The 16,779-nt window shown below is 45.6% G+C and overlaps 2 protein-coding genes and 1 non-coding gene across 3 annotated transcripts in view; 1 reads left to right on the forward strand and 2 right to left on the reverse strand.

Annotated features, from left to right (window-relative positions):
• The first annotated feature begins 315 nt into the window (after nucleotides 1–315).
• LOC144103418 (uncharacterized) lies at nucleotides 316–5,610 on the forward strand. The gene is made up of 3 exons (XM_077636139.1): nucleotides 316–333; nucleotides 1,307–1,444; nucleotides 4,675–5,610. The coding sequence occupies exons 1-3, from the start codon at nucleotides 316–318 to the stop codon at nucleotides 5,608–5,610; spliced, it is 1,092 nt and encodes a 363-aa protein (XP_077492265.1).
• Nucleotides 5,611–13,629: 8,019 nt separating this feature from the next.
• TRNAW-CCA (transfer RNA tryptophan (anticodon CCA)) lies at nucleotides 13,630–13,699 on the reverse strand. The gene has a single exon. It is a non-coding gene; the product is annotated as a tRNA-Trp (tRNA).
• A 2,029-nt stretch (nucleotides 13,700–15,728) lies between these two features.
• LOC144103419 (uncharacterized) overlaps nucleotides 15,729–16,779 on the reverse strand; it is a 50,016-nt gene continuing 48,965 nt past the window's right edge. The window contains exon 2 of the mRNA XM_077636141.1: nucleotides 15,729–15,907. Coding sequence (XP_077492267.1) covers nucleotides 15,729–15,907 — 179 coding nt within the window. The remainder of the gene's footprint in view (nucleotides 15,908–16,779) is intronic.

A 16,779-nucleotide genomic window follows, 5' to 3' on the forward strand; every position in this document is an offset into this window, starting at 1 on the left:
CGATGGAGAGCGTGTAACCTTGACCGCGCTAAAGTGATACCCTCTCTCTTCGCTCTCGCGCCTGCGTCTTCGCATCTCAAGAAAGACCCAAGATCTTCAGGAAGGCGGCTGGTCGAGCGCCCAGCGCGAGAAGGAGAAGAAAATTGTGCAGTTAATACTGCATGTATGTGCGCGCCTGCTTGGCGCGAAGAACGAACAGACGCGGACCGCGTCTATAAATGAGGGGCTGTAACCGCTGTCTGTCAGCCCGAGCCGCGTTTAAGCTTCCGAGAAACGCACCCGCTCGACTCCCGGAAGAACACCACTCGCCCAGCCATGGACCAGCGGGGCAACGTGTGCTAGTTTGCGGATCGGCCTCGCGTTGCTCCTCAGGTCGTCGGACTGTCGCAGTGCCCACTGAACAAATTGTGTTTTGTTTGACTCTCTCTGTGTTAGTGCACTTTAGGTGCAAAGATTCTGTTGAATTGTAATCTCTCTCGATTGTTTGTTTGCATTAGTTGCATTGTATTTGTAAATCACTCCGTATGTGCTCGTACGAGTGATTGCGAAATCCTTTGTATCGTGTCTTCGTTGTATAAACTTTGCTTTGTTTTGTGAACCTTTGGCTCCTACCCATTCTCTGGCTTGCGACCGGCGAAAGCTGGGCACCAAACGACCAACCCCTTGTCACTTGGTAGCCGGTCTCCGGCTGAGCTTGCCACGCTGAGTCGAGGGCATCTCCTTTGTGACCGATACCGTTACCCCCACACGCTCTAAGGGTGTCTGGGAGCGCACGCAAAAGTGCGCGAAGTGGTGACAACAGTGCACTGAACTAACAACTTTAATACCAAAAGAGGGCAATCCGCACGCTTTTATACAGTTACCCATCGCAAGATTATCCAGTTATTGCAGCGCGCACACATAATCCAGAGGAAAAAAAAACAAAACAGAAGAAACGCTCAAGCGCATTTTTATAGCCTACTCTTCACAGAGGCAGTTTCAAGGAAGGCGAAAGCTAGCCCAGCGTCCTGTAGTTTAAAGCCGATAACGAATGGATCGCGATAATCGCGGCGATGTGAAATGATGGAAAGAGATAGCAAGTGAAGTGGCACACATTAGCAGCCTGGGACGGCATTTCGCACAGCGTCAAGTGGCACCGAGCGTAAGACGTAGATCGATCGCAGCGGCTTGTACGCGTTACACACTCGTCGGTTTTTCGGTGGCCCTGGACTGGAGGCCAATACGTTTCGTTTCGTCAGCTCCTCCCAGCACAATATGCGGGGCCAGCGGACTCCTACGCCCTGTGGCCGCCCGTTTTCCCTGCCAGCACGTCCTGTGCGAGTCCTGTTATGAGCTGTCCGCCCAGGGCGACCATGCATGCGTCTGTCCCCTGGACCGCCTGCAGTGTCTAGACGAGGACGTCGGCTTTCAAGAGATGGCTGCCGACGAGCTGCTGAAAATTAAGGTAAGCGTGGACGAACTTTTAAAAATTTATCTCAAGCGTGACTTTTTTGAAAGCATGGTGAAATATGGTAGGCGGGTCTCCAGGAGTTTTGTAGTGCATACTGATGATTAATGTCTCAGAAATAGCTATTTCCATTCCTACGTGTCTTGAGCAATACAGGAAGCATAAGTAGTAAGTCACCCCACATCATTCCTTAAGTTCCCTAAATCCTTAAATTCAAACTGTTCGCCTGTGACATGGAAGAGCCCTTTTGTTTTGGTTTCGCTCAGAGCGTAGAGAAATAGACCGCCTTTTATCAATTTTAGTAGGACGTAAGGAGAAAGCTTGCGTATACAACTCCGACTTCATTGCGAGCTCGATGAACAGTGCAGCGAGGACTCATTTAATTTGGCATGAAGCAAAGTCCCTCAAGTGGAGAGGACGCGATGGCGCATGTAGTCACAATATGGCAAAGTAGCTTTGCTTTTAAGCTAAGAGTAACCTAGGTTTTATGAAAGTAGCTAACTAGAGGCTTGAAACGAATTTCGTGGCTTTAATAGCCCCATGGCCTAGCCAGCAGTGCTTTTATTTTGCAGAAGCGTAGTTGGGTATCCGCCGGTGATACAAAGGGTACAAGCATCACCCGGTTTGGTGCTCGGCTTAATCAGGGTGAAATGCTTATTAAATGGGTCTTTGACCCCACCTCGAGCAAACGAAAAAGATACCTTGTGCCATGGCGTTCTTTGACCGCAGATGCGTTTGCTCCGAAATAAACAAACGTATTTATTTACAAAAGACAAGTCAGCTAAATTTAATTTTTTTGTGTCCGGAATGCGTCAGTGCGGAAGCTGTAAATCGTCCTTAAAAACTGCGGGCTTAAATGTTTTCTTGAAGCTACCTTTTAAAAATTGAAAATCAAAAAGCTAGAATGCTAAAGCTGAAATTTAGTCTGTTCTGGACAGTTTACTTCGCTTTTTTGGCGTTTTATTCAGCTGAGTTAAGAGAACCTGCGAAATACAAAAAGCTGCCACTTGACAGCAGTGCTTCTTGAAGGTCCCTAAAAAATTTCAGGACACTTAGGGGTGTGACACGATAGCGTAACGGGTTAATTCCCAAATTTGCAGAACAGATCATTCTCTACTTCAGTCATATATCCCCGGCAGTTCTCACACCACTCCTGGCGCAGTGCGCAAGCTGTTAGATGACACAAATACTGCCTTAAAGGAAAGGATGCAAGTGTGCAATTCACTAATGCCGAGGAAAGACGACGGGTAACCAAGTAGCACTGCTGGTACTGTTAGTGCACTGCACGCCAGCTAACACTGCTGTGGAGGCATTCTGGCTGTTTCTGAAGAGTAGTGCTTCCTTTAAAATCCCTCTGACTGTGCATTGCCGATAGCTGTCCTCGCCCTTGCCTATTTATGTTCTTTTTGTCCCCTGAAAGGACAACCGAGGAGAATGTGAAGTTTGCCTGCATCGACCGACTATAGCATTTTAGCTACAAAGGCACCTCCCTTATATAACGTGCCTGTAGAATTTCTATGTACTATCGTGTTCAATATGACTTGCAACACACGAGCGTATGGTCGCAGCGCTTTTTGGGTGCACGGTTGTGCTAACAAGCGGTGTGCTTGAAAACAAAGTGGAAATTATTCTATTGCTCCACCAGTCAGCTGCATCCCCCGCGCCGTCTGCTCTACACAATCTGAGATCAACTGCGACATGCGCCTTGCATTGTCACACAAATGTCGCCGCGTTGGCGTTGGCGATGCGATAACGCTATGATTCTTTAAAGACCAGAAGGCAGAGGGGAGAAGGGTCACTGCAGGAACAGCAAAATCATTTCCTTTTCGTTTTCAAGCGCGCCGCTTGCCGGCCCCACGTATTTAAATAAAATTTTGGGCTTTGTGGTGTATCTAATAGGGCACACTATGTAGTATTTTTATCGCCTAAATTATCAACGAAAGGTGCTGAACAGCAGAATGCGACTTGAATAATACATGCTTGCAGTTCATGTCAAACGATGCAGCAGCAAAGGATTCGACTCTACGCAAAGAAATAAGGATTTTGCTTCCTCCCGAACATCGAATGGCAAATAATGGCGTTGATGAATCCTATTATGTGTGTTATTAAAACATATACCACCGTGAACGCTTGCACATAATTCACCATGCGTCGACTGTGCACCTGGCCTTCGAGGGAAAGACAAAGTTTAGTGAAAATTGAGCTTTAAAAACTATGAATTGGGGGCGGGCTATAACCCAGAAATTACTGTACGAATGTGCTGCATGCCCTCATACGTAATTCGTACAATGAAACCTGCACATTGCACCATCTGCGACAGACACTGCTGGCGTCCATGTAGTTGTAATTCGTCGTAGTGAAAAACTTCCGTGCACGGCAGCTGTGTCCTAGTTGCTTCAGCATCCGCCTCGCATGCGGGAGGTGTGGAGTACGGTTCCCAGTGCCGCCGGGTATCTACCGGTGATAGAATCGATAGAAGCTTTCGCCTTGTCTGGTGCTCGGCATCTTTAGGGTTAAATGCTTGATAAATGGGTCTTTGACCCTACCTTGAGTACTAGAAACAACATTGTACCATAGCTCTCTTTGGCCACAGATGCCCTTGCGAGATAAAAAAAATTCCATGTGCGCGTGTAGCCCGGTGATAATTCAATTATACGAAAGACCTTCTCATGGCATTCTTGACCACGCAACGCAAGATGAACAATGGCGAGAGGGAGAGCTTCAGTCTGTAGGCTATCAGGATGAGGTTGCCCATCCACCGTTCTTCCTTTTGTTTTGTTTTAGGAACGCCATCTGACGGCATTTTCCACAAAGGCCATATCAGAGAGAACAAACTCCCCAGAGGTTGCCATTTGTGGTGACGTGTCGGAGAGCATTGAAAGGGGTCTCTTTCACCCTGACGATGTGACACTTAATTTTGGGAGGTGTGACTGAGTCTGGAATTTCGTTGAGAAATGTTCTATTTAGAGAGTAATTTCTCTGCACGAATATTTGGCATATACGTTGAGTTGTGCTCTGATTTTATAATGATTAATCGCCAATAGTAGAAAATGTGCGAATAGGTCTGTACCCCTTCAACCTGCGGGATCCATTTTTAACAAGTGAAGCGTTGATTAGGTTTACGTTGTAATCGAAAACGTAGCCCATAAGACACCGGTACTCACATTAAATCACCTGTGCTATGCTTACATCGCTTTATGCAATGTAGTATTTTCTTTTCTGTGCAGGTCAGATGCTGGAACGAGCAAGCTGGCTGCGACGCCATCATGCCTGCTTCAGAGCTGAGCGACCATTTCCACAATGAATGTGGCTATCACTCGGCCTCATGTTCCAAATGCTCGGCATCTGTTCTCTGCGCCGACATCTACCCACACCTAATCAGCGATTGCAGCGGCTCAGTCCTGTCCGCATCACTTTCATACCAACGAGGGTCGGACAACAGGGGTGAGACGGTGGGGTCAGAAGCCTTGATGAAATTGCTCGACCAACGCATGGCTGATATAAAAGCTGGACTGGAGCAAATTCTCAACGACCACGTGGTTCAGAACCAAACACTCAGTGAAGTCCAAAGCTGCGTAGAAGCACTCAATGAAGGACCGTGGACAGTGTTCGCCGAAACTTCATCACAGAGGCGCAAAAGTTCCATAAGTAGTGTAGCGGACCCCGCCGGTACTGTTGAAATGGAGGTGGGCGAGTCCTCAAACCAACCGAGTAGAGAGCTCAAGGAAGTTTCTGGGAGGATGCACAAACTACAGCAAACATTCAGACATGAATTGCAATCAGCCATGGGCCGAATTCGTGGCGACATAGCGCAAAACACTGCGAAAATCATGATGACGCACTCTGAATTTATAAAAAGCAGTCAGGCTGTACTGTCCTGCCTCGAGACAGTGATAGCAGAAACGTCGCTTGAAAGGACTTTACCGATTCCCTCTGGAAGGAATAGGACGTCTGTTGGACATTTCTGCAAGTTGCGGGTCATCCCAATTTTTCGCCAAAGGCGTTTACCTGAGAGGTTACTGTATGTCATCCGGAGTTTGCCTCCAGGGACATGGGGAAACGGCGTCGCTGCATCCTTGCATCGTTGTGCACAGGGGCGAACACGACGAATCTCTCGAATGGCCTATGCGAATGGCTGTAAAGTTCAGTGCCATACACCCTGACACGGGACTAGAGCGGACGGATAGCTTGATACACCCTGCCAGCGAAATCGTTTCAATAGGGGAGAAAGAACCCCAGTTACGCCGGTTACCGCAATCTTTCGTCTTCAGCAAGCTTCAGCGGGACGGGTTCGTGAAAGAAGACCGTCTTCTTCTGAAGGATGAGCTGCTTTCGCGAAGACGACCGAGCTAAACACTCCTTTCCTTCCTTGGTTGTTTGGTCATTGTGAACTCTGCCGAGGCTTTGTACGAAATTCCTCTTGACATGCATGAAATATACTTTGTGCAAGAAGCAGTTCAACTTTATTTGCTGGGCTGCAATTTTTATTCATGTTTTATTGCTTTATAAAGATATTCAGTGAAAGATATTTTATTAAATAAAACAAGCGACGCTTACATAATGCTGACGCCATTTTTCTGCGCGCGAATGATGCATTCGTGTCCACCAGTGGGATTTAATTTCAGTTCCACTTCACGTTTTATGTCATGCTGCTCAGAGCTCATTGTTTAAAGAGGCTAATTCATTTCACCCATTCTAGCTTAATTAAATTCAAACATTGCTGCGAGAGGTGGCTAGAGAAGAAGCCGGTTCATAATCGTGTGAAGCTTCTTACGAGCAAATGCAGTGACATTGCAGCCAACAGCGGAACGAAGACTCAGCACTGGGCGGGGCACCACTCGGCCAAAGCCTGCTCCGTTTTTTTTTCAATGACAGCCAAACAAGCACATCCGATCAAGGCCCTCTCCTTTATTCCTTACTTTCCTTACCCCGTTGGTAGCTTTCGCGCTTGCTTCAAGGCTGTGCGGGAGAGAATGTTCTCGGTCCCGCTGCACGATGAAATGCGGCTGAAAAGAAGGTGCCTCAGATGGCGTCACTCCGCCTTGGGTTAGTTCAAGCAGCCGTTCCATAAGACGAGCGCGGCGTCGCAGCCGCTAACTGAATTCTACCGTCCAAATGCTCCCACCTGGAAGCCAGCGACACAGCGGACATTCATATTTAAAGGAGGTGCTGGGTGGGGAGCACACATTCTGTGCGAATAAAAGCAACTTCGTGTGCACACGTGCATGCCAGTTATATTGTTGATTTCGAGAAAAAGAAATGTCTTGATACATCGCGCATTCGTAGGTGATAAAGACAGCAGTTTTCGTAGCGAGAGCTAGATTCACCGGGTATGCATATCTGCTTGTTCGTCGTGTTATCGTAGGCCTTCCAAACATGTTCATCCCTTAATTTTTTCTGGCGGATAATAGGTTTATGAGGGTTTAACGTCCCAAAGCGACTCAGGCTGTGAGGGACGCCGTAGTGAAGGGCTCCGGAAATTTCAACCACCTGGGGTTCTTTAACGTGCACTGACATCGCACAGTACACGGGCCTCTAGAATTTCGCCTCCATCGAAATTCGACCGCCGCGGCCGGGATCGATCCCGCGTCTTTCGGGCCGGCAGCCGAGCGCCATAACCACTCAGCCACCGCGGCGGCTCTGGCGGATAATAGTAGTCCGAGAAGTGGCGGTTATTTCTTTCGTGCTCAACCGGATCGCTGTGCGCAGCCGATTTTAGTGGTGTCCCGTTTGTTCAGGCATTTAAATGCGGATGAAAAAAAAGGATGCTGCAGTTGACGTCACGGCGTGTTGGTGCAGTTCAAACAGCCTTTCCACAAGACTGAATTCGACCATCCAAAGGCTGCCACCGGGAAGCCAGCAATGCAGCGGGCATTCAAAAATACAGGTGCTGACGTTCTGTGCGAATAAAAATAACTTCGTGTGTACACACGCATGCCAATTATATTTTTTAGCCCGATAGCAAGAAATGACTGGATGCATCAGTTATTCATAGGCGATAAACATAGTTTTTTTAGCAGTGAGAACTAGATTCACCGGGTATGCTTACCTGCTTGTTCGTCCTGTTCTCGTAGGCCTTCAACACGTGTTCATCCCTTAAACTTTTCTGGCGGATAGTACAAATGCGATGAATTGAAGGCGAGAAGTAGCGTTTATTTCTTTTTCGTGCACAACCGCATCACTGTGCGCAGTCGATTTTAGGTGTCACGTTCGCTACGCCGATTAAGGCTAGTCCTTTCGTCCAATATACATCGTCCCATTGTCAAAATCGCTGTTGGGGCCCGTTAAAAATACGGCACGCTTTCGTAGATGACACGACTAAGGCGCATCGTCCGACGAACGAGAAGTTTCTTTTATGTACAAGTATTCACAGTTCACTACACTATGGCGCGACAGCCTTGAAGGGTCACTGCAGTCGCTTAGTGCCGCCTGGCGCACCCTTTCGCATCCATCGACACTCTTGTTGTGGTCACATACTGGTTTATTAAGCGTATACAGCTCGTTCGGTCGAAAAGTCGTCGCTGTCGTAGTAGTAGTAGTTGCAGGCACCGCTCCTCGGAAATATTCGGGGGCTGCGTAAAAATCTGGGCATGTGCACTGAAATGAATAAAAAAAAACCGGGTTGTACATAGGTCAGGGATAGAACCAGGGCCTTTAGCGTTCGAGACGGGGAAGCTTCCACGCCGCCACGATGGCTCGAAGTTTGAACATGAAGAAATGCGCGTCTAGTGAATGCACGGATTTATTAGAAGCGTAGGTTCGAGATGTCCACTGAGGCGTACATGAGTAATTATGAGGATGTAACAGATGTCCAAATTAAGCGAACACCATGCGTTTACGGAAAATTTCACCCGTCCTCGGCATGCAGTCGTAGCGCCGTCATGTGGCACCCACCGAAATACCTCTTGGCGATGCACGGCACTGGCCCGGCAGATGGCGCGTGAATATATTCTAAGTCTGCGCTTTCCCTGAAGGGTGAGGTGCCATCTACATCAGTGGGCGGTTGACCACAAGGACACGCTATCGCGTTTCACTCGTAAGGCGGAGCTTAAGCATCTCCCAAGTTTTTACGCATCATAGTGCATAATATTTTGTGACGCTAATTATTGATACTAATAATCAAAGTGTTCCTCAAACGCAATTCACCTTCTATGCGGTGTAAAATGCTCGAACAAGGCCTCCATTTATCGAAGGGAACAAACGTTCCTCAGTAGTGCGTAGGTAGCGTGCCCAGCTCTTGACCCAATAGACAATGGTTAAGTTGCAGATTTCTACTTTTTCTTCTCGGCGAAACTTTTTTTATACGTCACTAACCTTTCGACGAATTGGGATTTTTCAGCCTTGGCAAGGCCGACGCGGGATTTTCCGCACATAGGGGCTGTTACTACTTTCGCATTCAAATGTGAACAGCGACTGCACATGTCTTCGATGCATTTCCAAAGACCGCGTGTTTTTCGATAGCGCACACCATTTCACTGGTTAAAGTAGGTGCAGAGAAAGATTTTTTCCCGAACCCAATGAGAGAGGATCGCCAGACTACAAATATATCCAGGAGAAGACGTGCGCGGATTTATTCCTAACCTGGCTGGGGTGCTGGTAGATTTCAGGAACCCATTTTCCAGCCAAAGCTACCGCCATGAGGACTGGTGCGTTTGTGTCCCACCCAGTCGTGTTGATATGTGAGGCAGGGGTGCCGGCATAGCTTGCAGTGCTCCTTGAAACGAAGCATTAACCATAGGGAAACGGATTGGCAAAGAGCAGAGCCTTCCATAGGGCGCAGCGGCCCAATTGACTGTAGCGCTCCAAGCGGCTAGGTGATAAAGTTCCGGTTTTAGTTTCAGGCGCGCGTAGTTTGAATGCTAGCATGCACTGCGGCCTGCCGCCCTCTCTTGGCTGATTTTTTCCGTTTCGTATGGTCTCCTTTGATCTATAAATTTTGGTCCAGAAAAATTACGTTGCAGGCGCCCTTTAACGGCCATCAACGCAGCTGCGCCACGGCCTTCGTTAGAGAGTACCAGTTTAGAAAAGACATTAAGTGCTTTGAGAAGTTAACATTTATTTACAACAAAAACAATCCGATACAGTTTCTGTCGCCATTTGGCACAGGACTAAACTCTTCCGCGCTTCCCCTGCGTCCGTTGTTGCGGGAGCACGGACTCAGCAGTGGTTGTCGCTCTCGCCAGGCACCGTCAGCTGAAAAATATCTCACAAGCAGGTGTCATTCCAATAAAGCTTACACAAACGCTGAGCGAAGAGCCGAAATGCACGAAAGCGGCGAAATTACAAGAACGTGAAAATTACTACAGCGTGAGTTTACGAACCTCGCATTCAAAACATTGATGGCCCACATACAAGATGACATCTGCCAATTATTTATTAAGCTCTTCTCCCCTCCGCGACATCATTCTCTGCCCTCTCAAAGGTATAATCTCCATTCCACGGCCCAATGTGCATTTTGTTCGACAAATGTTTGGCACCCTGACTGCTAGAACAAGGACTTTCAACCATTCGTTGAGTGTTCGGAGCATTAAGAACAAATTTGGGGGTGAAATACATGTCCTCGGAAGCGTAGAATACAATTTTCGGCGGACAAGCTCCTGATTTTCAAGCTTTCAGAAAGTAGACGGAGCTCGCTTTTTTTTTCCTGATCGTTTTAAAGCGCTTTTCAAAAGTACGCGGGTGAAAGGCGCGTTTTCACTACAGAAGTTGACGGCGTCTTCCACGCACAAGTTCGTAATTTTTTATCTTTTTATGCTTTATCCTTTTTTCGCGGCAATCTTGCAAATTACGCTGCCGAACTAAGTACGAGTGAACGGTTGCTTTCGACAGGTTTGTCAATTCTTTTTTCAAGCTGAGCATATTTTACCCGACCGTCCACAAATATCACTCGAATGAAGTTGTGTAGTGTTGGGGGCCGTAAAAATATTCGCGTCCCCGTGAAACTCAACGCGCAACCACGTGACACTAAGCGCTAGGTAAACCGCACAAGACGTGCCCTTCACTAACTGCTCAATTCAAGGCACCGGCCAGCGTGGTCTGCCTAAAATGCTTGAAATGAGCAGTCAGGTAAAAAAAAAGTTCTCTCTTTCTCACCTTGCCGTCGTCAGAAACCGCACGAGGTTCGTGTCGATGACCAAGAGAGACACATAAGCACGAAGTCTGCCCGCAAACAAAGACGCCGTGCGTTCACAGGCGCAACCTTGTGGACGACCTTCTCCTGGCTCCGTCCTGCCTTGTCTTCCCTGTCGTCGGCCGCATGCGCGCGCCAATGCTGGTCGCGTCCCTAACACGATGGTTGGGAAACTAATCCTTTACGCAGTTTCTGCGGCCAGATTTCGCCCAGTGTCTGCTCTTTATCAAATTTCTTTCTATGCATTTGCTTTGAAATCTGCGTGAAGCCCATACCTCCAGCAGAACAAGCACAACAGTAACCTCAGAGAAATGCCTTGCCTTAGGACAAGGAGCACATAAGTTAGAATGCTGAAGCGCAACAGATTCCTCTCTTCAAACGCTTGTTAGTATATCCGACTTGCTGGACCGAGTTCAGCTCGTTTTTATCTTTTGTAACGGGAGCCGCTCGTTTCTGAATTTTGCCTCCCCCCCCCCCTACCCAAAATCCCCGCTAAGTTTGCAGCAAAGAGATATAAAAATTTATAAAGAAAATTCAAAAGTGAAAAACATTATCGCTTTCAGAGTGACACTCTGGTCTGCGCGCCTACCCCGGTCAACAAACGTGACGTGAGTGCTACAAACGAATGACCTTCAGCCTAGACACGGTCAAAACGGGCCTAATAACCGGCAAAATGATGCCTGACGGTAGTGGCATGCTGGTCCGGGCTAACAAAGCGCTCAGTTAAATTCCAGAATGAGCAATACGATGGTGGTAACTAAAATTTTGCCGGGACGCCCCCAAATTTGCCCCACCCGTTTCCAGAACTCGACCTTGACGTAACGGGACCAAAATTCATATCTTAAATCGAGTACAATTGAGCTGCACTAATACGCGTCATAATTATCATTTATGACGAAATATTCAGCTTTACGCTACGATCTAAAATCATATATCGTTGGATAGCTCATGTGGAGTACAATTTAATTATACAAAATTACACGTCTTAATTACAACTAGAGAGTTAATAGTGACTGAAAATTGAATTTTACGCTATGACGTCGAGTAATATATCGTTGGATAGCTTATATCAAGTACATTTTTTATTTCCGTCAATTAGTAAACTGATTAAGATTAAACTTTACGCTACAATGTCGTCATACAAATTTGTATATGGTTGGATAGCTTATGAAGAGTACTATTTCCCTGTGCTAATCACAAGTCGAAATAATTACCGTTAATTAGTTATTCGTGACTAGAAATTTTACCTTATGTACTAAAATTTCGAGTCACATAGCGTTCGGTAGCTGATAACGTGTACAATCAGACTGTACTACATACGCTTTTTAATTACCGCTAATTATTTATTTGTAACGATACATTTATTTACGATACACTTTTGAGTCATACATCTTTGAAAAGGTCTTGACGAGTAAAATCTGAAGATATATTTATTTATTTTATCTGAAATACCTTACAGGCCCGTAGGGCATTGCGTACGGGCGGCGGCAAAACATCAAGAACAAATTTAAAAGGAGACAAACAAAAACAAGAAAACAATGATGATGATTATGGATTTTTATGGCGCAAGGGCAGCTATGGCCAAAGAGCGCCATGTCACAAGGTATTTCTTCTTTTTCTCAAGGTGGGGTCAGAGACCCATTTCCCAAGCATTTCACCCTAAAACAAGGCAACAAGAAAACAAGGCACTATACATGATCAGTAAAAAATTTGATACACTTCAATATAATACAGAGCAGTTGACATAGGAACACGGAAATAAGAACGCATGGTAAGTAAAGGTTAAGTTGACATAGGAACACCGAAATAAATTCAAAAAAGATACCCAGGGTACATCACACGAAAAATAAAATTTAAAAGCACATGGCGCGTTTTCTAGTGTCAACAAAATTTGGAAACAGAAATACAAACAAAAAGAGAGAAAATGTAAATGAAATGCGTAACAGAAAACGTAAAAGAGATTTCATCAACATTTTAAGATGGCTTCAGTGAAATATGCAATGAGTTGGTGATGGAAGGAATCAGGATTAGACAGCGAGGCGATGTTGTCTGGGAGGTTATTCCATAATCTGATGGCTCGCGGAAGTGCTGATGAATTGAAAGCTAATGTGTCACCATAGATGCGCGTAAAACTGAGATGATTGTGCAATCTTTTGGATGTGCGAGATGGGACATCAAGGTGAAATGAGCATGATCTATTGGAGTGCACGTACTTTTGAAATAATTTTAGCAAAGCGATGTCACGGCGTATGCCTAAAGATTGCAAAGAAAGATCGGTTTTAATCTATGTGACGCTTGAATGGTAGTTATAGTTTTTAGAGATGAATCAGGCTGCCCTATTTTGAATGGTTTCTAATGTGGTGACCATGTTGTTTCAATAAGAAGACCAAATAGAGGAAGCGAACTCAAGCTGTGGTCGAACAAATCTTATGTATGCTAGTTTCCGAATATTAGCAGGAGAATTTCGTAAGTTACGGCGTATGTAACCTAATGACTTTGAGGCCACAGCGCATATGGATGTGATATGAAAAGACCAAGAAAGATCGGACGAAAGGTTAACACCAAGGTATTGTAATGGGATACATGGGAGAGTAAGTCATCTTGAATACGGTATGTACTGCTAGAATTGTTATGCTTTCGGCTGAATGAGATGATTTTATATTTTGATACGTTAACGGTCATTAACCATTCACCACTCATTGATAAGATATTGCACCACTCATTAATAAGAAGATCTGATTGGAGTACCAGATGGTCGTTAGCAGATTTAATATGGCGATAGATAATACAATCATCCGCGAATATTCGCATAGAGGAAGATACGTTATTAGGTAAGTCGTTTATATATATAAGAAATAATAAGGGGCCAAGTACACTGCCCTGCGGCACACCGGAGGTAACTGGGGAAAGGTTAGAGGACAAATTATTAACAAATACGAACAATAGAATAACAATATACCATCTCACAGCTATTTCTAGATTGTTTTTTGAATACCTCGATTAATATATCGCCTAAAGAAAACTACTTATGAAGCAGCAGAAAAATCAACCATGCTGCTGGTGGGATTCGAACCCACGACCTCCCAATATGGCGTCCGGTGCTCTACCAGCTGAGCTACGGCGATGGCTGTCAAATCTGCTGCTCTCTTGATTATTTATGTTTTATTGCGTGTAAGCGAACCTTGAGAGTGTTCACCAGTCTCAAGTTAACGACTTCAGGAAGCTGTGGACCGAGATTTTGTTGTCTTTTTGTGAAAAGTAGTTGCAAAATGAAATTGGCATGGCACTACATGATAAAAATGTTATCAAGCTGGTCGAGCTGCAGGGTACCAGTGAAAAAATTTTGTTTTTTTCGTTACTTGACTGGTTATCTGCAAGCAGCATGGTAGTTATTTTCTGAAAATAATTTTTCGTAAGCGCAGAAGATTGAAATCTGCGGAGCATGAGGCCAGAACAGCTGCTTCGTTAACTCCGCCTGCTATTACATAAGAAGATCGCATCATCTCTCGCTTATTTAAGAGGCGTGAATTTTAAGGCGTGTAAGCACGAACAGTAAACAGAAAAAAGCACAGAAGCATGAAAAAAAGATTTTTTGGCATAATTGTTTTTACACACAACCTCTACACTGACTACTAAAGCAGTTAAGAGCTTCACAAAGGTAAACAAAATGGGCATATAAAAAAGAAACTTGATTTTATGCCGGTACGTCTTGCCGACAACAAATTGCTAAAGGTGATTTTGATGATGATTATAGATTTTTATGACGCGAGGGCATCTAAGGCCAAAGAGCGCATTGGCACAATGTATATTGGACTTCTCAAGGTGGGGTAAAAGACCCATTTCTCAAGCATTCCACCCTAAACAAGCCGGGCACCAATGATTTTAAAAGTGATTTTAATTACGGTGCTTTAGTTTGGTTAAACATCACTCTCCCATTTCGGCGTTACGTTCTACGTATTTCCTTACTACCTTTGCAGCGGGCTTGCGGATCACACCTTTGTTTAAAATAGCGCAGAACTTTTACAGCTGTATTTTTTATTTGATTACTGCGATATAAGCAGCGTAACCTTGGACAGATGTACATGATGAGATTGCTCATCTGCGTTTGCAAAGTCAATAAAAAATATTTTTTTTTTGTAATTGCCTTGCAAGTGAGTGAAGTGATGGAAGGTTGAGATGAATGATTTAATTTTTTAAACCCTTCCTCACCTATGGTTCAATATCTCGCTAGAGTATGCTGTCGTGGTGAGAAATGAATAAGGCCACGTGGATATTCCTGAGCGCCCCTGATTCTCTAAAGCTCATGAAGAGTGTCCACGGCCCTTTTTAGGAGATTTGGAAGCACTGTCTTCCAGATACAAAATCCCGGCCGCGGCGGTCGAATTTCGATGGAGGCGAAATTCTAGAGGCCCGTGTGCTGTGCGATGTCAGTGCACGTAAAAGAACCCCAGGTGGTCGAAATTTCCGGAGCCCTTCACTACGGCGTCCCTCATAACCTGAGTTGCTTTGGGACGTAAGATCCCCCATAAAGCATAAACCAGAAACTAAACTCAGTGGCACGCAAGTTTCATGTAAAAGCTTATAGTTAACGATTGCTTTTTTTAGTCTGAGAAATGCATCAACGTCACGAAGCGAACGACACCAGCTATGAAGTGATTATCAGCATGAATCATGAAGCCACTTACTTAAACATAATATCACTTAATACTATCAAAGTTTGTTTCCTCAGTGAGGTAAAACATGGCTACAGAATACTTTGCAAGCACTGCTGCAGACTCTATTGTGGGTCGCATGACGTGAAGTTGTCACATACTTTCACTTTGCATTCTCCGATCCAGCCGGAGGTTTCTTCAGGCAGTTCCCACTGCAGGCGTGTCAGTGAAGCTGCAAAGCCCAAATAAGTGATGTTGTGCGGTGGATTTGAGGTTAGGAAAAGAGGTAATAATTGTCTGAACCGTCAGTTGTTCTCTTGTACAAAGACTTAATCTTCAAAGATGCTAAAATTTCAGATCACTTCTATCCTATGCGATACGTAAAATATTTACCTGGACCAGGCGTGATAAAGCCGCTAAGTGAAGGCCCCCCTGACGCAATTTCTCGTGGCCCTTTGCGCAGGGTAAAACTCGCCCTTTTGCAAGCTTGTTCGTGGCTTCATGTGATGCGTGTCTGATAAGGGTAGATGATGGTTCCTTCGGCACATGAGACCCCGAGGTGCGTTCGAGTTTTACCGCCATTCTCATCGCTGCTTTCAGGCGCCTCTACCATGTAGTAGTCGAGGGGGCCCTCCACAGGCTTCCAGGTGACGATGAAAGAACTGCCATCTCTCGATTCTAATGGTCAGGTTTTTCACATCGCCAAGGACTGCAGAAATAATAATGCGAAAAAATTACTAGTACCACAACGAAAAAAGCCATCGGCGTGTGCGCGTGTCTGTGCTCTCAGATTGTGCAGAAAATCCCGGCTTTGGCAAGAAAAACAGGGTGACGTAATCAAGTGGGCGTATGGCACGTAAAGCAAGCCGAGCACCACTACTTCAGGCAAGCTTATAGAAGTCTGTCTGTTGCTGCCAGGAAGAAAGAAAAGAAAGTGCACAGGCCTGCTCACTGGCTCAAGCCGAGCCTCAATCGCTACCACGTGAAGATAGAAGGTGAGTTGGAAGATGGGATAGAAAGACAGGATAGTAAAGACGCGCTAAAGACAATGCCGATCCCGGAGGTAGAGCAGTACCGGGCCAACCGGCGGCGGGAGTGAAGCATCCTTCAAACTCTCCACCACATTTCCATAAATAAGTCCAATTGGACCCGTAACAGACATTCTACGGGGTCCGGACATTCGACTGAACTTTAGATGTCGTTTGTCTGCCTATACTCTACACTGGCCGACCTCCGTGTGGCGCTGGATTTCCCCATATTCGTACCGATATTATGACGCAACCGTTTATTGTAATGCCTTCCGTTGCTGACATATGATTTCTCCTTTTATATAGCTTACACGTTCTAGTCAAAATGGAGGCTAGCTGGAGACTGGGATTTGAATCGACGAGATATGCACTATGAATATTACGTCTTCCAAAACTTTCATATAAAATCTGTGATGCAACCGTTCGTTGTACAGCGTTCCCAGTGGTGCCATACGCACATTTGTGTGTGAGTGCGTCGTATTGCAGCAAGTGGGTCCGAACGTTAGCGGTCGGGTGCGCAAC

Source organism: Amblyomma americanum, chromosome 9 (genome assembly GCF_052857255.1).
Source record: "Amblyomma americanum isolate KBUSLIRL-KWMA chromosome 9, ASM5285725v1, whole genome shotgun sequence".
NCBI lineage: Eukaryota > Metazoa > Arthropoda > Arachnida > Ixodida > Ixodidae > Amblyomma > Amblyomma americanum.